Source organism: Talpa occidentalis, unplaced genomic scaffold (assembly GCF_014898055.3).
Source record: "Talpa occidentalis isolate TD23 unplaced genomic scaffold, MPIMG_talOcc4v2.1 talOcc4.11, whole genome shotgun sequence".
NCBI classification, from domain to species: Eukaryota; Metazoa; Chordata; class Mammalia; order Eulipotyphla; family Talpidae; genus Talpa; species Talpa occidentalis.
Genome location: NW_023601104.1, coordinates 100,644,718 through 100,664,611, shown reverse-complemented (window position 1 = coordinate 100,664,611; position 19,894 = coordinate 100,644,718). Strand labels below are relative to the sequence as shown.

Here is a 19,894-nt window from a genome sequence, read left to right as displayed (position 1 = left end):
AAGAATTAGACTAGGGTCAGAGGATCTGCAGAGGCTTCACAGGGGCAGGCCGTGGGCAGGACAAAGCACAAGGCAGGTCTGAGTGTAGAGACCAGGGCGCAGGCCAGAGGGCAACCGTGCTCCACCCCGGCGGCCTGGGGGCACGTCCCGCACACTCCTTCGCCTGCACGGTCACGTCGCAGCGCGTGGCGTCCGGCTGTTATTGCTGCCAGCAGAAAAAAGGACAGGCAGGCTTGGAGGGGTCCAGTGTTTGCCCCAGGCCACACCAGTGTCGGGGCTTCCAATGTGTACAGGAAAACAGGAGCCTGAGCGTGGGCAAAAGGCAGCTGAGTGTGGGATGGAGGCGGACGGGGTCCTGAAGCCCCAGGGTGCTCCCCGGGATGCCCGCAAGGGACAGGCAGCGGAGAGATCACCTCCCCGAAGAGGAAAGCAGGGGAACGGCAGGTGATGAGAGACACCAGGTCCAAGCACCTGCCCCCCCAAAGGTGACACGCCCCTCGGCCCCCTTCTGCTCTCCGGGGTGTCTGGACGAGCTGCTCTGGATTCAGTGCCCAGGAGGCCTCGAGGCATCAGAAGCCACCAGCTCCTCTTTCTTTGGCGTCTCGAGCTCGGGACGGGCACAGCGGCCACTGAGCTCAGCGGATCTGGAAGACCCTTCTTTGTAAGCTCCATGCTCTACGCTTCCAGCGTCACAAAATCACCCCAAAAACGGGCAGCGGGCGAGGACCGCGGGCATGGAGGCTTGAAGACCAACCGAGCACAAAAAGCATCAAAACCATTTCCGAGCTTCTGCCCCTGAAGTAGCCACAACTCCACAATCCAGGAGGAAAAGGAGCCTCTCTGGTGAGCACTTATTTGTCACCTTTCAAGTTAAGCCTAAACGTGAGAAAGCTCAGGAGAGCCAGGCTGCCCAGACAAAGTTGAAAACAATCAATTTAATTTCCACCCCCAGGGATGCAGGCGGCACCTGACATATGGCATGGCCATCAACAAAGCAGACGCCACATGAAAAGCCTGCAGGTCGGTGTGAAAGCAGCGGGGGACCCCTGAAAGAGCGGGATTCAAAGCTCCAGGGCCCCACCCCACAGCACGGCCTCTCCACCGGGCCCCACCCCACAGCACGGCCTCTCCACCCTGCTTTGCCTCAGAGACTTTCTGAACAGCCGGGTCCTGAGCTGCTGATGCCTGTGAGGCCCTCAAGGCAGAGCCCTGTCCTCCGCAGACGGACCCATCGGGATCCTCACAGGGGCATTTCAGCCCAGACCCAGACCCTGACATGCTCCCCAAAGGGAATGAGAGATCCCCAGAACTACCTCACTGAGTCATGGCTTCTGCTGTCTGGCACCTTGCCACAAACACTCGATCCTGGAGTCTCCACTGCGGGGCCCTGACAGGAGACAGATCGGTGCCCATTTCAAGGAGCTTCCTTGCTGGTGGGAGATAAAATCGCCAGACACCCGAGAAATAACACGTAAGACACTCGGGACACTGTCAGCTCACAGCTTAGGACAGAAAGATCATACAGAGAAAAACGTGTGCACACCCACTGGATCAAGACTGCTCGCTGGTGAGCAAAGCAACCTGGAACCACCTCTGCCAGACCGTCCCCCGGTACCCACACACTGCCCTGAGCCAACCCCTGGACAGTCCTCAAAGCAGGACTATTAATATCCTGGCTTTCCAGATAAGATCCAAAGGAAGCCACTCGCCCACGGCCGCCCCTGTGCACGGTGAGCCACGGAGCCCACGCCCTGGCCTCTGCACAGCCTGCACCACCTTTCCTGGCACAGCGCTGTGTCTCCTGTGCCCGAGTCCTGGGCCCCTCCCGCTGCTGCACAGACTCCAGTGCAGTCCCTGCGAAGTCACGGGAGCGGGGATCTGAACTGCATGGTTCATCTGTGTCTCACCACAGCCTGTGGCACGCTCAGCACCACCTGTAGTTTATAGGTGAAGGTCAGACCCTTGAAAGCATTCAGGGCCCCAGACAAAGTGGGGGAGCGCCCCATGACCCTGCCCTCCCACCTCCTAGTCTGTGCTCCACCTTCCAGGCCTTCTGAGAAGCCACCCCACAGAGCGGAGCTGGCTTTGGCACTTCCAATGGGCAAGGCTGCGCGCCTACCCCCCACCGAGAATGCCAACCAGCTGCTCCCCGCACAGCCCACACCAGGGCCAGCGGGCAGCTGACAAGCCAGGGAGGCTTCGCCCCCAAGCCGCACTGCAGCCAACTCTTCTCAGAGAGGGAGGCTCTATAGAAAACACCACCCTGTCCCCTCAGCCTGCTCACACCCAGACCAAGGGAACCCTTGGGGAGCAAGCTGGCCGTTCTTCACCTTTCTGAAACGCCCGCCTCCCCCCACAAATATCGCCAACAAAGCCAGAATGGGGGGTTCGGGGTGTGGCCTCCACAGCACCGGGGTCCGGGCTGAACCCACCAGTGTAGACAAACATTTTTCCTCCCCGCACCGCTCAGCTCTTCCCTTCGCTGCTAGAAAAATAAAGACTGAAATCGTCTCATGAAGGTCCGAGGCCCTGAACACCGGAGCAAAGCGGCAGGAAACTGCCTTTCCAAAAGGAACAGCTGAGTAACGAGAATGGTGATTAGCCCTGGGCGGGGGCCAGGCCGCCGCGGGGCGAGGGCACAGCCTGCCCGGGCAAGTTCTGCTCAGGCGCCTTCTGACAAACCAGTTATAACATCAAACACCCTGAGCTTGGCATTTAACACCAAAACCCAAGGCCAAGGAGGGACATTTTCCCTTTTCAAAAACTCGAGAAATCCACTTCTCTTCTTTCTCTCACAAAAGGAGCTGGCAGCAATCAGGGCTCCCCGCTTCTTGGTATTGGGGTACTAGGAGGTAAGCTGTGCTGCTGACCCTCGACACCCACCACCCCTGAGGCTCAAGCCCAGATGCTCGGCTCTGAATGGGAGGACAAGGCCTGACTGAAAACGAGGCCCAGGAGCACCTTCCGAAGCAGCACAGCCGGGCCAGCTGCAGCCGCACCACCGAGGCCCCGCAGGTCCAGAGGTGGGGCCACTGCGAAGTGACTTCAGCTTCCAGTTAAGACGCAGCCACTTGTTCGTGAAGAGATGGAGACACAGGCGCGTGGTGAGGACAGAGCTGAGTGCACAGGCCCAAACCCTCGTTCACGCCCGAGAGCAGCACCACCCCAGGGGCTGGGTCAGAAGCTCCATCAGGGGCATCAGGACCGCACGCCCTGGTCGCTGGAGGCTTCTCCAGGTCTGGAATTTGCCACCAGAGGCTCTGCCCAGAAGCAGCCCTGCCCTGCCCTGCCCCACAAGCTGATACCAAAAGGGGCATTCCTGGCAAGTCTTGTGGTTGGGATCCCTCTGCCTCTGCTGCCAGCAGAACTATATGCTTAGGGCCTCCCTGGTGGCGCAAGGGGTTAAGTCTCAGCACCATGAAGCTCTCCGCAGCCACTGCAGCAGGAGTTCAATCCCCAGCCAGGGAGGAACCCACATGGTGCGGCAGACCTCTCCTGCCTCGCCCGCTGGTCTTTCAGTCAGTCTGCCTGTTCTGCTCCCCACTCTGTCTCTGGTGAATCCTGTCACACACACCCCCACCCCCACACCTCTGGCCTGCACCCCAGCTCTTGTATGCATAAACACACCTTAAAAAAGAAAAAGAACTGTCCGCTCACACCGTGATGTGGATTCTCCCCAGGAAAAACCTATTCCCGTCACATGCTTATCGGGGAGCGGCCCGAGTCTGAAGTGAAGCCTGTCCTTTGAGACCTGGCCTCACGTTGGGAGCGGACTCTGGGCATTGGAGGCGTCACGGTTCTGACTTTTGCTGTAATTCTGCTAGAAGCACAAATTCGGACCTTGCGCCAGCTGCCCAGCAGCGCTGTTAGCTCACAGCCGCGCTTCCCGCACTCAAGTGCTCAGCCTTCCAGCGTGGCCCTGAGTTCAGAGAAAACTTGAGCAAAAGATGGAAAAGTAAATGGACAGCGGGACTTGAAGACACCTCAGAACGTCGCTGCAGAGAAATGCCATCCGAGGGAGGAGAGGCGCCCAGAGGCGCCCAGATTTGTAAATGTCAGGATGTGAGAGGGGCTCTGGGCCACCTGTGTGAGGGGCTTTGGGCTGCGTGCCAGGCTCATCGACCCGAGCACCTGGGAGCAGAAGGTGAGACCCTGGAGCAAGAGCTGCTGGCGTCCCCAGGAGAGTGAGACAGTTCCAGGGGTGGAAGGGAAACCCCAGCAAGTCAACAGCTGGGAGGAGCCCAGAGAGACCAGAAGAATCTACTCTCTCCCCCGCCCGGCCCTGCCCTCCCCTTCAGCCCGCAGGCCTGGCTGAATGCCAGCTCCACTAATTACATCAGACCCACCTTTCACCCCTCCCCGCCCCAATTAGCCCCATTCTCTGCTTCCTGCTGCGCTGGGGGTTGGGGACCAGGTCTGCCTCCAGCTGCTCCTCTGTGCTCCCCACCCCCAGCCCGGAAGAGCGGGTTTCAGAGGTGCCTGAAGCAATCCAGTCCCTTCCACTGTCCCCGGCTGGTGTGAAATCTGGTTAACAAGGGAGTGCCCACGCAGAGACCTGGGCAGCGCCCTCCGGGCCTGGCCCACGCATGAGGCCTCTGGCCCAGGATCCCCGGCCTGCTGCGGGGGTGCAGCTGCGGACGGCTCCGCCCACTGCCCACTGCTGCCAGTCTGCCCGCGGCGGGCCGTGGCCCTGCCCAGCGGCATAGAGAACTCGAATTTGAGACAGACACTGCCCTGGGCAGCCGGTGACCAGGTAAACTGGCAGTTCTCTGGGGCCAGCTCCTTATCTTACTCTCTGAGCCTCGCCCCTAAACTGTAAAATGGGGCGGCAATTTCTTCCTGACCGTGATAAGGCCAGAAGCTGCCAGCCAGTGCCTGGGGCCCAGCGGGCGCCCCGTCAAGGCCGCCTCCTCCCATCCTCCTTTCCCCAACCTTTCCGCCCCGCCCAGAGCCGCCCCAGGGCCCCGGGCCTTCCTCGGCTGCTCCCCTCCACGTGCTTCCTCCAGGTGGAAACAACCAGGAGAAAGAGGCGCAGAGCAGCTGGGGGGCCTCGGGTCCTGCAGAAGCGTGGCCCCAGGAGCGCGGCCAGGGCCAGCAGGCAGGGAGGGTCGCGGGGCAGCAGCAGCGCCTTCTTGTTAAGAGAGGGGAAGGGGAGCTCTCCGGGCCCCGAGTCAAAGTCCCGGCTCTCCTGCAGGTCCCTCCGGGTGCGGCCCGCTGACCGGGAGCCCCGGCCCTGGAGGCTGGCAGGGGCAGGCCTGCCGCGGAGCTCGGCTTACCCTCCTGACCCTCCCTCAGCTGCCAGTTCCTGGGGGGCACCCAGCCAGCCGCCGCCACCCACCAATATGCCACGAGTGTCTCTCGCAAGCCCCCCCCCCCCCCCCCGCACCGGCCTGTGAGGTGCAGGCCCCCAGGAGCGCGACTCCCCACCCTGTCCTGACGCCACGCGGGTGTCAGTTTCCTTGTTTTAACTTTCCCTTTTCAAACTCCCCCCTTCGTCCTTCAGGGTGAAGTCCAAGCTCATGGGCGCGCCCACCCGCCTGTCCAGCGCCGCCTACCACCACTCCCAGACACCCCAAGCTCCAGCCGCTGGAGGCCTGTGCTCAGGCTGTTCTGTCTACGCTCTGCAGGCGCACCCCAGGACGCCCCCAGGCCCCCTTCCCCGCCAGTTGAGCTCCCTGCCCAGCTTCAGAACTGAAAGAGATCTGGGTGACCCCCCAGAGTCACGCCCTTCCTCTGGGTCACCAGCTTCCTCCTCCCACAGGTCACTCTCCACAGCAGAGGGGACGGGGGACAGGAAGCCAGAGGAAGGAAAGCGAAAAGGCGGGGTCCACACCGACACCCGCCTCCCTCGGGCTCACTTCCCAACAGTCTGGAAGGTTCTCTCTGAGCCCTGGCTGACAGCGGCGTTCACAGGGAAGCCGGGAGGCTCCTGGATCAAGGCCGCTGGCAGACACGGGGTTCCCACTACTGACAGGGGAGATGGGGTGCAGGGGGCTCCCCGCCTTGTTCTCTCAACACAACAAGCCTGCAAGCTGGTCTGCCTGAGCTTCCACGTCAGCCCCCGCGATTCTCCAAGGCAAGGAGGCGGAGCAGGAATAACCTGGAACTCCAGCCACGTGGCGAAGACACAGACCTGCAGCACCGGCGGACTCGGCCTCGCACCAACCTCTCCACGCTGCGCGGCCGGGCAGCTCAGCAAAGGAAAACAGGAGCCTGCAAAGGCCTCCTTGGCCATGAAGGCGAGAGTCCTCCAAGTATTCCTGCCCTTCGACCCAGGAACTGCGCGCTAGGAATTTATCCTAAGGAAATAAAAACATCTGCTGAAAGATTTACATACTCGTCTGTTTGTGTTGGGATTATTTATAATTTTGAGACAAAAATAAGCATCAACCACAGTGGTAGAGCCGGAGGGGAGATGCCTTGAGGACACGCAAATGCATAGAGTGAAGGGGAATTATTTAGAGACGTGGGGGTGCTCAGCACTGAGCCAGAAGCAGCCTCTGAGGGCGCGATGAGTCACACTTAGAAACGCCCAACACTGGGCCACTATGAAGCTATTCTCAGCCACTGCGGCACGAGTTCAATCCCCGGCCAGGGAGCTGCCCACATGGTGCAGCAGACCCCTCCTGTCTCCCCGCAGCAGTGGATTTCGTCAGTCCGCCTGTTCTGTTCCCCGCTCTGTCTCTGGTGAGTCCTCTCACCCCCCCACACCTCTGGCCTGTACCCCAGCTCCGGTATGCACAAATAAATAAATCTTGAAAAAAAAAAAATCTTTCTCCCATTGATCTTAAACTCTAATTCTCAGTCTTCTCAGATCATCACTGGACTGGAAATTTCAGACCCAGAGGGGTCTTTGCTCTTGACAGAGGGAAGCTCAGGAGCCCAGAGAAGGGGAGACCCAGCAGAGGGCACAGCCAGGGCGGGGAGAAGGCTGAGAGACACTCAAGGAAACTAGGCCAACTCCCCACCTCACAGAGGCCCCGCGGGCAGCCCCCGAAGGGCCCTGATTTCTGAGGACACGGCCTGTGCACTGGACAGCAGACAGGCATCCCCACGGCACACACTGGCCTCACCCAGGCGGCCGCCTGAAGGACTTCCCAGCAGCTCAAGCTAGAGAAGCCTCAGGAAGGTCACAGGGCAAGCAGGCCTTCACGGGGAGCAGCAGCCGGGGGGCGCCATGCGCGAGCCCCAAGAATAAACAGCACCAGCTATTCGCTGCCGGGGGCAGCGGGCATGTGTGTGTGTGTTTCTGCTCTATGAGCCCCACCAGCAAAGGAAAATGCACTTAGTGCAGATACTCCAGGCTCTGCATGTGGAAGGTGAGGCACTGGGTAAAGATGAAGCACTGAAGAAACCCAACGTCTCGTTCCAAGCAAGACTCGGGTGACCGAGAGCTGGCGTTGCGCAGGCAGCACGGACCGGCAGGGCAGCCCCAGGCAGCTTGCAGCTCTGGTCCAGCCTCTCTCAGCAGATGTCCCCCTTGGGGGTGCTTGTCCCGGAGCTGGTGCCCCAACCTCGAGTTGATCAGTGTGTGGTCCACACGCTTTCTCCCCGAGACCTGTCCACTCACTGACACCCCGCCCTCTGCACCCGGCCTCTGGTCACCTTCTCATCCTTGCACCCTCGTTCTGGAAGGCTGCCAGGCCCGGCCTTCCGGTCGCAGGGCAGATGACCTGTGTGACGGATGCAGCAGTGGTGGGGAGGGGTGCCCTGGTAAGGATGGGGCTCTGTGCCTGGCTGAAGGTCCATTGCAGACATCACGAGTTACGTTCTGGGGGTTCCCCCATCAGGATCACCTGGAGGGCTGGAGGAGCCCCAGCCTCTCACCAGCCAATTTGGGGCCGGGGGACACGAGCTGATTCTGACATGGTCTCTGGAGGCCGGAGCTGCTGCTGGGCTGGGGCGGACACTGAGAACCACCCCTGCTCCAGCCCACGCACCGGAAACTTGAAAATGCCGATTCCAGAAGAGTCCCTGCAGCAGCTCGGGGAGGAACCCCACGTGTCTGGCTTAGGTACGTGGTGTCAGACTCGACCTGGCCAGGTGTGTGCCCACTGCCCGCCCTCTGCCCGGAAAAGGTCAAGGAGCCTTCGACTCCATGGGTTTTTGGAGGCAAAACGTGAGCTCCTGGTGAGCTGAGCCCCGCTATCCAAGAAGGTCTCTGTCCTTCCCAGCTGAGCCTGCCCCACGGGGGCCGGTCGGGGGGACCAGCCAAACCCTGTCTATGGAAAGCCTTGAGTAAGAGGGAGTCCCACTCACTGGGTGGGGGGCAGTCACCCCCATCCAAGTAAGAAAGGCCAGCGGCCTCGCTGCCCCGTGGCCCTTCTCTTGGAGAACTCTCTTGAGTGTCTCTTTACAATAACAACAATTGTGTTCACGCCACAACGTCAGGTGGGAGGCAAAAAGGCAGGATGTGCGGCTGTATGCAGGGCAGCACCACAGGGCGCCAAACAAAAACTGTGCACGCAACACCCGGAAGGAAGCACGGAACGCATTTAAGGGATTGTCTCTGGGCGCTGGGACGAGGGTGTTTCTTTCTTTTCTCGCTGCATGTTTGTTTCCCAAGCTGCACGGAAAGAGCGCTGAGTAAGGAGGCGAGAACTTAACTGGACGTGACAATAAATCGGAAGGAAAAAATACACAGCGGAACGTGGCCCACACCTACCGGAGGCGGCCCACTGGCCCCGCGACGGGGCCGGAGCGGCTGGGCCTCTGGGGACACCGATGGGGGGCGGGGTGGGGGCCAAGGCCGCCGGTGCTTGTGGGGCCTGCCCCGCCCTCAAGGGCTGACAGTGCAGCAGAAACAAGGGGTAGCTCCCCTTCGGCCTGGGGGTCCGCCTTTCCTCCCCACAAGGCTTCCCACCTTCTGGAACGATACCGAGCGCCCCAAGAGCAGCAAACCAGCCCCAAGGCGACAGTCCAAAGGGGATGGTGAGGCCCTGCTGCCCGGCCTAGACAGGAGCCATCAGAGGTGCGGGTCCCCACTGGCCCACAGCCCGCAGGACAGGCGGGCACGTGTGAGGTCAAGCGACCCAAGCCGGTGCCCCGGGCTGCTCACGCCGAGCTGCAGATCCCCGCCCCGGACCTCACCGCGGCCTCAGAGGACACCAGCTCTCAGCCACCCCTGCTGGCGTTAGTGCTGCCTGCCCTGGCCCTGCGCGGCCCCTGTGATTCCTGCCACTCTCGGGCTGGTGTTCTCGCCTCCTGGCCTTGACTCGTCTGTACCCTGGTGACGCAGACCCGCATCCCAGCAGGCGTGGAGACGCTACCCGGGCAGACGGAGCACAGCGCTCAGCCTCCACCTCTGCTCCTCCCCACGGCCCTCACATTTGGAAATTCAGTTGCTCACCAAAGCCCCACTCAGGTGTCACCTCCTCCAAGAAGCCTTCCCACCCCCCCACCCCCCCCCGCAGACTGGATTGGGCAACTTGTGTCTGACCCGTCAGCACCACCCGCTCCCCCTGGTCCTGGGCACACACCCGCTGGTTAGCACACAAGGTGCCTACAGACAGGGCCGAGCACCCGCTGCACAGCCACCAGCAGCCCCTCCACGCTCAGACCCCAGTGGGCAGCAATGCCACCCTCACCCGCTTCCGGGCCTGTAGCTGTTGCGAGGGAAGCCCTTGCAGAAACCAGGTGCCTACAGCTTGTCCGGCCGGGACAAGGAAACAAAGTCACAGCCCCACGATCCAGCCCTCGCAGCCTCCCGCGGACCCCGGTCCTCGGTGCAGTGGGCACTGGTCACTCACGGGCTGGGGCTTGCTCTCAGCCTCCCAGAGGCTCTGCTTCAAGAGCTCCCGGTGTGGGCCACCAACCATCCACGGGCCGCTCACTGAACGAGCACGCGGGCAAAGCACCCCCAACCCTAAAACCCTCCCAAGCAACCTGACCCCAACAGCAGGAGGATGGAAGCCGCCATCTCAGAAAACCCGGCCGTGTCTCCTCCCTGTCCCATCCTCTCCCAAATGCCTGTGGAATCAGGACAGGAGCAGAGACCGCGGCCCTGGGCAGAAGCTGGTCCTGCACGCAGCCCGGCGGCAAAGCGCAGACGCCGCCGGCAGCCCATCGGGCACTGCCCCCAGGAGACCGCCCCGAGGCAGAGCGCGGGCCATGGCGGCCACCCCCAGGGCTTCCGTCCACCTGCAGGGAGCTCGGGACCCTGGAGATGCCCCGAATCCCAGAACCAAGATTAAACCCAGGGCGCTGAGACAGAGTCTGGCCAAGGTGAATGCCCGGCATGAGAGGAAGAGCAGCGGTTCTCCAGCGGTGTTCCCTGGGGTCCTGGGAACCCAGATCTGGAGGGAGCAGAGGACAAGAGGGTCCCTCCACCACCAAGCCAGTCAGTCACTGGGCCTCCACCAGGGGTCTCAGGAAATGCACACGTTCACTGAAACAGTGTCACTGCTAAGAAAAAGCCTGAAAACCAGGACTCCGAGCCGCACTTTGAGGCGCCCAGCTTCAGTGCATTTCCCATCAGAGCGGGGCCGACAAAGATCACGACCACGCGGGCTCTCGGCAGAACCCCCAAGGCTGGCACGCGGATTTAGCAGGCCTTCCCTGCAGGCCTGCGGGCCCGCCCCGCTCTGAGGCATGGCCAGTCCTCATGCCACCCGCGGCCCCCATGCTCCCGCCTGCAGGCAGGGGCCCTCTGACGATGTTCTCAGCCCAGAGACAGCCCTTCTGTGGTGCCTAAGATTGGCCTAGTGTAGGGTAAATGGTTGTCAGGCTTTTCTGCCCTCCTGCCCTTAGGATTGCCCTGCCTGCATTTGTCACATTGCCGACAGTTGTGTTGTTTACTTCTGTGGGCCCTGGCAGCAGTATTGATATATTCGCCCGGAGAAGCAGAGGCAGGTGAGAGAAAAAGGCAGGAGGAGAGCCAGCCCAGTAAAGAGTGAAGGTTCGCCAGGGGCTGGGAGGCCTGCCAGCCTCCTGGCCCCCGGGGCACCCCTGCCTGGCGTGTACCTGGTTACTGCACTATATGTAAAAGCTCAATAAAAGCCTGAGAGAGCCGCCGAGGGCTCTAGGACTCTCCTTCACCGTCTGCTCGGATCAGAGAGAACCTGCTATGTCCCTGTCCTGGCACGACACGTGGACAGAGGCACTGAGCTGCAGGCAGCACCCCCACAGGACGCCCCTCTTCCAGGAGCCCGTCCAGCAAGTCTCCAACGGAATGCAGGCTTGGGGCCCCAATTGCAAATCGAGGCACCTCTCCGGGGCCCCAAGGCACTACACCATGCCTTGCTCCAGCCCAAGAACAGCCGCAGGACAAAGCCACCCAACATCTGACCGTTCTCTGGTGCCCCCAAAACAGACTCAAGTGAGCACACGCCAAGCACCAGCAGGCAGAGGCCCTGACCACTCCCTCTGGGCTCCCTGTGGTGAAATCATCCGAGGGCCACCGGCCAGACGCAGAGCCCCGCTCCTGGGGAGCCGAGATCTGTCCTTACCTGGTAGTAGGTCTTAATGTTTCTCACCAAGATGGTCAGGTTCTGAATGCGAAGGTTCACGTCATTGTTCACATGCTTGTTGATGCGCTGGTTTGTCGGCCTGGGGTCTCTAGGGGAAGAAACACCACAGTGAAAATTACATCTCCCCGAACCTGCCCACCTCCTCCCCCAGCTGTGATGGAGCCTTTAGTTCTCTGAGTCCAGACTCCCATGAGGCTGGGCCCAGTGTGGGTGAAGTCAAATCCTAATTCAGCCACCGCACCTCCTGCTCCCCCGCCACGCCCCCAAGCCCATGATCAGTGCTAAGTCCATTCCTACTGTTAGCAGCACCTGCCAACCACCACCATGTCACAGCAGACCCCGAAAGTTACATTATATAAAGAGATCACTAACCTCCCCCCAAAACATGCCAGGATGAAAAGCTGAACAAACCAAAGCATGTGAAATGTCAAGCTAGAGAGTGGAGAGGGAAGGTGCACTCGCTGGTGTAATAAACAAGCAAGATGAAAAGGTTCCATTTCGCAGCACCCCCCTCCTGTCACCAAATTGCTGGTCCTGCCTGCAATTTACATTCCAGGGGCACAATGCAATCCTGACAACCCGACATCATCAGTCTGACACCACAGGGCGCACAATGCACCCTCGAAAAAATGCTACGAGTAAAGACACAAATAATTCATGTGGGAAACCCCCAAAGTATCATTTATTTTCCAATCTCAGGCAAAAGTCAGGACCGGCTGAGATGAAACTCGCAATCTGAATGAAGTGATGCATAATGTCACTCATCAGGACATTTTTTGAAATTCTCTGCCAAAAACTGTTTCCCACTTGAAGAGAACAGACGGATTTAGCTCAAATCCCACCTCCTCGTGCACAATGATGCTTTTCACATCAAAGCTCTCCTTCCCTGTCTCGTGAAGGAATTCAAATGAGGACCTGCCTGCAGGGTTTCATCTGTCAGCTGAGCCCTGGGGTGCTGAGCCGCCAGGGCTGGAGGAGGGGAGACAGTCACGAAGTTCCCGGAGGGAGAGCGCAGGGGTGAGCCTGGGGAGCGGAATGCAATCCCAGCGCTGGCTCATCCAAAGCCAACGAAGAACGCACAACTGCCAAATGAGAGACCACTGCAAATGTACTAGGACAATTCTCATTTTTGGAAACACACGTTATTTAAAAGTCAACCATTAAATAAATATTGGATGACGACGCAGAGTCCCTCCGTTGCGTTGTGTCTGCAAACCCCTCTATGCTTTACATTCAATAATCGGCCATGAATTTTCTCCAGTTGTTAGGGGGAAAAGGCTGTCCCAAAGCAAATTCCATATAGGCTTTGTGGACTCCACCCCCACCCCAGGCCAAAGCCAAAGACACTGGGAACTCCACATCCCATCCCCACCCAAGGGAAGGGGGCTGGGACCTGAGGGTGGGGTTCAGCAGCCAGGTGGATACAAAAGGCAGACACGTGGGCTTTGGGGGTCCCCCATTTTGGCTCTCGGCCAGCTCGCAGCGTCCGGCCAGCTCTGAGAGTGACTTTGGGTTTCCAGGTCGGCGGATCGGGGAGGACGCATGAAAGACTTTATTTCCCTATTTTCTCCCTGAGTTGTCCATTTTCCTTATTTCCTTTTCTCTTGTAAATAAACCTTTTATTAACCCTTTGGCGTGTGTCTGTAGTAGAGTATTCATAAGTCCCGTTAAAGCGCGCGGGTGAGGACCCACAGCCAGGAACCCGTTTAATATCGGGGTTGCTCTATAACACAGTCACCCTGCATCCACCCCTCAACAGGCGCACAGGTACTTTGGCACGACCAGAGGACCCTTTTCAGTTGTCACGTGCCAACATTTCTTATTGTCCCCACACGGTAATGGAGCCTGGCCAAGCCATCTGCACGTTACATGTTGCTCTTGGAGCCATTCATCCCTGAGAAAATAAAGGTTAAGAGTTCAGTGGAAATTAATTTAGGAACAGAGGCGGCATTCGGTGGCTAAACTGCAAAGGCATTTTTAAGCTACAGATCGCACCAAGCCGCACAACAAAACAATTTATCTGAAAGACGCAGTTCTCTCCCCGCACTACAGCCACCTTAACAGACGAGCAGCACTTTCAGTAAGTGGCCCATGCGCGTCTTCAAGCAGCAGAACTTAGAGAACAAGCAAGGCTTGTTCCGCGTCGTTGTTGTGGTCACAGCCCCAGCTCCCGCTCAGCCAGGTGGGACCACCCCAGGGCCGCCGGGAGCCAGGGGGCCTGGGCACAGCCGGGGGACTCCCTGCACGTGCCAAGGCCCAGCACACACCCAGCGCCCGGTCCTGGGCATCCCAGAGACAGCAGGGGAGCCTCCGAAGGCCCTGCCTCTGCTCCTCCCCAGTTCGGGGCAGCAATAAGCCAGCAGGAACGATACTCCCGAGAGCCTCACCATTTACTACGCTCCTTTCTGTCGCTAAGGCTCTCATAGTAAAGACAGGTTGTTCGGAAACAAATTGAAGCAAAAGCCAAGTGTGTGAAGGACGGGCTGCCCCGCTGTGGCCCGCACCATGGGCTCCCCACCTCTCCAGGAAGCTGGACAGGAGACAGGGGTTCCGGTACTGGCCCAGGCTTTCTGGACTCCAGTGTGCTCTTCTGCAAAAGGACCACAGGACCCTCCCAGCCCTAAAAGGCCAGGTCTGCACTGGCCAGCTTGGGCTCTGCTTGGCCCAGTACTCCAGGAAGAGGACATCGTTATGACCAAGTACAACTGTGTCCCCCCCGAGCCGTCATTCACAAGGACCTTCTTCACAATTAGCCCCGGAACACAAAAGCTCCAGTCCCGCAGCAGGCTGCTGGCACAGCAGACACACAGGGACGGGCATCTGGTGGCTTGTCCCAACTCAGAGACCCAAGCCCAAAGTGTGGGGCCCCTCGGGCTTCCTTCCCATAAAAGTGTCTAACTAGACAGCAGGCGCTCAACCCTTCCTAGAACTTTTAAAGCAAAAGTTATAATTTCGGCTTATGCCAAGCAGGCCAGTCCCCAAGTTTTCAATCCTGTTCCAAAGACTTCTTAAAGTTAAAACTGAATCCAGAAACTACGTACTAACACAGATAAAGGGGGTGTCTATAGTACCAGAAGTCGATAAAGAAAGACGTTCAAAAGCTGCAGCATGGGGTGCCGTTCGTAGAAAACCACATTAGGAACATACAGTATCATGGAGACCATCAGCAACATCCGGAAGGCCCCAGAATATCAGCATAGCCACCTCTACACCATCAGACTACAGTGATATATATTTCTCTCATCTCTATGACACCCAGAAAGAGTGTCCCTGGTGATACAGGGGTTAAGTCTCGGTGCTATCACCTCTACGGCCTGAGTTCAATCCCTGGCCAGGGAGCTCCCCACACGGCGCGGCAGACCTCCCCTGGCTCCCCGCTGCTCCCCTCAGCAGTGGGTTTCAGTCAGTCTGCCTGTTCTGTTCCCCGCTCTGTCTCTGGCCTACACCCCAATTCTTCTATGCAACGAACAAATAAATCCTTAAAAAAACCGTCACAATCAAAAAAACGGGCCGCGATCAAAAAAGGCAACCACCGAAGTTGCCAAATAAAATCTTTCTGGCTCCAAACATTCTGTGTCCACACACTCCCATTCAACTAACAATTATTCGCCCTTATTATCCTCAACTCTGACACGTGCAGAATGGAAACAATTCCTCCCGCACACGCTGCGGAGAAACTGCCCTTCAACCGACTTCAGAAGCTCGGAGCTCCCCTGCTGGATAGTGACTAGGCTTTCCAGGATTTTGCAGCAGTGCAGGGGCTAGGAGGGGGCCTGGACGAAGCAAACAGCTCTGGGTTTTCAGGGAGCCGTAAGTGCGCACAGCTCTCGGCTCCCTCCCCACGTCCCCGGCTGCACCCCACAGTTGTCACAGCCAGTCAGAAAGTGTCCACGCTCACAGATGGACGACGCCAGCACACGGACGCCCAGCGCCCGGCTCCCTCCAACGATGCTGATGACTGACGTCGGTTGGGCGTTTTCCACAGGCGTAATCTGGTTTAATCCTCCAAGTCTATTAAAAAACCCATCCCCTTATTACAGATCAGGAAATTGAGGCTTAGAGAGTTTAAGTAACTTGCCCGAGGTAACAGGGCCAGTAAGTGGCAGAGAGAGGATCTGAACTCGTCCGCCTGATGCCAGAGTCATCGCGCTGCCATGACCGCCCTGCCAGACGGCGACATGTGTCCAGAGTGACTCAGAGACCTTGTTTTCCCCGAGTCCCTACCAGCAGACACGCGGAGACCCGGGGTGCACAGAGGACTTCCCAGCACATTTCCCCAGGCAGCCTCATGCACGCCACTCAAGGCCTCACTTTCATTCGGGAATTCTAGACCTGGGCCTCCCCGGAAAGCTGAGCCCACTGGGCTTTACTGCTGCCAGGCACTGATGTCAGCGGGACAGACGGGCCCTGCAGCCTTCCTCAGGTGCCAGACAATGGCCCAGGTATAGTCACGTGACCGCCAGCCAGTTTCCATATGGCGCTGAAGTGTCAGGTAACGCGCCTTTTATCTGCACGCCTGGCCAGCTTTCTGCTCCCTGCAATTTTCTCAGGTTCAACCAGTTGGGGGGAATTTATCAGAGAGGCCCACAGCACACAGAACTTCTCGAGATAAGGCGGACGGCGCGATCTCCCAGGACCCTAGTCGGCCTGCCATCTCTCCAGTGCGCACCAGTGAAAACGGGCTGAACTCAGTGTTGGGGGAGCCGGGGCTTGGGTCCGGGAGCCCCTAGACCGAGGGAAGGGGAGAGGGCTAAGGTTCACACAGAAACCCAGGAGATTAAGAATGGGGGAGACTGTTAGACTGGGGGGGAGAAACACCTACTGGGGTGCCTCCAGTCCCTTCTGGCTGAGGGGGCACACCCCAAACAGACACCAGGCAAGTGAGAGGCCCGTCCTGTCCGCACAACCCTCTCTTCAGGGAGCTTCTCCACTTGCCACTGCAGACGGGGGCTGGTACCAGAGGCCCAGGAGAGGTCTGCCCCCCCACGTGGGACTCCCCCTAGCCGACCGACCGGAATCGAACCTGCGCTGCAGAGGCTGCCCACAGCTTCACAGCGCGGCGCGCTCAACCGCCTGCGCCACCGGGGAGGCCCGGGAGCTCTTTTTTTTGAATTCTCCTAATTGAGGTCATTTCTAGAGTGAAATGATAGATTTGAAGTTACAGCTGAATGGGTTTTGAAAAATGAAACCTCCCTGTCAAGTTCTAGAACATTCCCACCACCTGCAGATCCTCTGCCCCCATGAAGAGGCAGCTCCCCGCTCCCCAAACACACACAGGCAACCACCACCTGACTCTACCCCCAGCCAGGCTGCTCCAGCACCTGGCTCCTTCCTCTTCCACCTGGAAAGCCCCCCGGGGAGCCACTTCCTCTGACCCCCCAGAAGGACACAGAAGCCCAGCTGGAGGCCTTAGAGCTGCAAACTTATCTGGTTCCACTTGGGCAGGACGACCTTGGCCTGTCACCCGGAGAAAATAACAAATTGCCACGGGGAGGAGAGGGGCCCTGGGACGGCTCAGCCCCTGGCCAAGGCGAGCGGCATGAGCTGGCATTTCTCACAGGAGCAGCCACCAGGCTCCCCTGATTTACAGGCAAGTGGCAAAGGCCCGAGGAATTCCAAAGGTCAGGGGAGAAAGAGAAAGAGCCCCAAGCTTTTGTTCCCCTCTGCCTGGGTGGAAGCGCTGCATGAAAGGCTGGGACGCTGCTGGGCTTTTTAATTAAACAGTCCTGGGCTTGGGAGAGGACAGGTGGACGGCTCCCCGGTCAGAGGAGTCCAGGAATCCTGGGGTCTAACAGAATGGGGGGGGGTGGCCAGAACGGACTGTGCCCTCGTGCGCCCCGGGAACCTGGTTCCCCCAGGCCCGGACCGGAGGCAGGTGTGTCCAGGGAGAAGCTGATCCAGCACCGGGCTGGGGCAGGCGGGTGCCGGCAACGAGATGAAGACCCAGCGTCCCCCCACAGCGCCGCGCCGCAGGACTTCGGGGGACCACAAGGAGCTGCGTTCTGGGGGATTCTGCAGCAGCCCCGCGGAGGGGCGTCTGTTTGAACCACTTTCTGACTAGGCCCGAGCCAAGGGCTGCTGCTCCTCCCCGCCCCAGAGGAAGCGCCTCCTTAGGCCGGGGGTTCGGGCTCGCGGGTGGCAAGCGGCCTGGGCCGGGGCAGGTGAGCTCAGGGGGGCTGGCCCGGAGCCCCAGGACGCGCACTGCTGCAGGTGCCCGTGAAGCTCCCCCGGGCGGCTCCGGCGGCCCGGAGGCGCAGGCGGGCTGTGGGGACACGCGCGGGAGGATGTGGTCACCCGCGAGCAGCTGCAGCGGCCCCGGGCCCTGCTCGGCTCCCCAGACAGAGGGCCCGGGGCGCCCGCCCCGCCTGCCCCCACTCCCCGAGGGGGTGGGTTTGGATCCGCTTCCTGGGAAAGCTCCCAACCAGCCGCCTGGAGCGCCCGGGGGGTGAGGACGGAGGAAGGGGCTGGAGAGACCCGAGGGCGCCCACAGGTGCCCGGGGCCCCCCAGCTTCCTGCCCGGACGCCGCCTCGCCCCAAGGCGGCTTTTCTCTTCCTGACTCGGAAGCTCCGAGCAGCCCGCGACCCCAGGCCCTCCTCGGGGAACCCCACGCCCGGCCCAGGGCGGCAGGAGACGCCCGGCCCGGCCCGGCCCACGTGCCACGACCCCGCGTGCAGCGCCCCGGGCCCCCCGACTCACATCTGCAGCATGATCTGGTTCAGGACGACGCCGTCCGCCAGGTCCATGAAGGCGGCCAGCTTGTCCGCGGGGCCGCCGCCGCCGAGGGGCCCGAAAGTTCTCACCTGCGGGGGAGGCGCGGGGTCACCCGGCCGGCCGCGTCCCCGGGCGGCCCGCGCGGGGGGTCCGGGGCGCGGGGGCCCCCTCGCCGCCCCGCGGCCCCTGGGCGAGCCTGCCCGTGCCCCCGTCCCGGGACGCCGGGGAGCGCCGCGCCCCCGCCCGCGCGCCCCCCCGCCCCGCCCCCGGCGCCCGTCTCGGGGTGCAGCCGCGGCGGGAGGGCCGGGGCGCGGCCCCCCGAGTCCCGCCCGCCGCCCCGGGAGCAGGTGCAGCGCCCGGCCCGGAGGGGCGCGGGGCGCGGGGGGCGCGGGGGCGCGGGGCGCGGGGCGCGGGGCGCGGGGCGGGGCTCACCCAGGCCACCAGCGGGCTCTGCAGGAAGAGCTCCAGGAGCTCCGACACCGTCGCGTCCATCCCGCCCGCGCCCCGCCGGCTCCGCGCCCGCCCGCCCGGCGCCCCGCGCGGCACAAAGCGGCCCCGGCGGCCGCGGCGGCGCCCAGACAAAGGCGGGGCCCGGCCTCCCGGCGGCGGGGAGCCGGCGCCCCGCCCGGGCCCGAGGGGCGGCGCTCGGGGCGGATCGGCGCGCGGCCCCGCCCCGAGGCCCCCGGCGGCCCGAGCCCCGCGGCGCCCCCTCCCGCGGCCCCCCGCTCCCCGCGCGCCCCCTCCCGCGGCCCCCGCCCCCCGCTCCCCGCGCGCCCCCTCCCGCGGCCCCCCGCTCCCCGCGCGCCCCCTCCCGCGGCCCCCGCCCCCCGCTCCCCCCCTTCCCGCGGCCCCCCGCCCCCCGCGCGCCCCCTCCCGCGGCCCCTCGCCCCCCGCGCGCCCCGCCCCCGCGCGCCCCGGCACGTGGCTCTCCGCGCGCCTCCGGGCGACCTGCGCCCCCGCCCGCCCGGCCGCCGCCGCGCTGGGGCGCCCGGGGCGCCCGGAGCCCCCGAGACCCGGCAGGTGCAGCCCGCGCGCCCCGGGGCCCCGAGCTGAGCGGGCGTTGGGGCTCCCCGGGCGCCGGGGCGGCGGGCGGGGAGGGGGAGGCCGGGCTGACACCCCGCGCCGGCGGCTTCCCGGGCCCCAGAAACTCGCGGGCTCCCCCGCGGCGCCCCGGGCGGGCGAGAGAAACAGGGGGGCCCCGCTGAGAGCCGCGTCCTCTCGCCCCGAAAGGCCGGGGACACGCGCCCCGCGGCGGCGGCTTCCCCGCCGGGAGAGGCTGCGGGCTCCGGGCGGGGCGTGGCGGGGCCTGGGCGGCCGCGCGGGGAAGGCGCCGGCCGGGAACCCGGGACGCGTGGCTCGGGGTCGGGCGACTCCATGCGTCTGTGCAGGGCACTTCCAGACGCGCTTTTTTTTTTTTTTTTTTAAAGATTTATAAGAACCGGGGTGCAGGCCAGGGGCACAGGGGGGCGAGAGGATCCACCAGAGCCAGAGCGGGGAGCAGAGCAGGCAGAAGGACCGAAGGACACTGCTGAGGGGAGCAGCGGGCGGCAGGAGAGGTCTGCGCGCCATGCGGGACCCTCGCCCGGCAGCTGGGGATCGAACCGGCGCTGCAGAGGCTGCGGGCAGCTTCACAGTGAGGTGCTTAACCCGTTGCGCCACCAGGGAGGCCCAATATTAATATATATTTTTAAATTTTTTTTAAAGATTTATTTCT

At 61.7% G+C, this 19,894-nt stretch overlaps 1 protein-coding gene across 1 annotated transcript in view; it reads right to left on the bottom strand.

Moving 5' to 3' along the window:
• The window catches only part of LOC119239464 (protein Daple-like), a 109,323-nt gene extending 90,651 nt beyond the window's left edge, over positions 1-18,672 (bottom strand). The window contains exons 1-3 of the mRNA XM_037504040.2: positions 18,613-18,672; positions 18,166-18,269; positions 11,448-11,556 (exon numbers count right to left, since the gene is read on the bottom strand). Coding sequence (XP_037359937.1) covers positions 11,448-11,556; positions 18,166-18,269; positions 18,613-18,672 — 273 coding nt within the window. The remainder of the gene's footprint in view (positions 1-11,447; positions 11,557-18,165; positions 18,270-18,612) is intronic.
• Between the last annotated feature and the right edge of the window lie 1,222 nt (positions 18,673-19,894).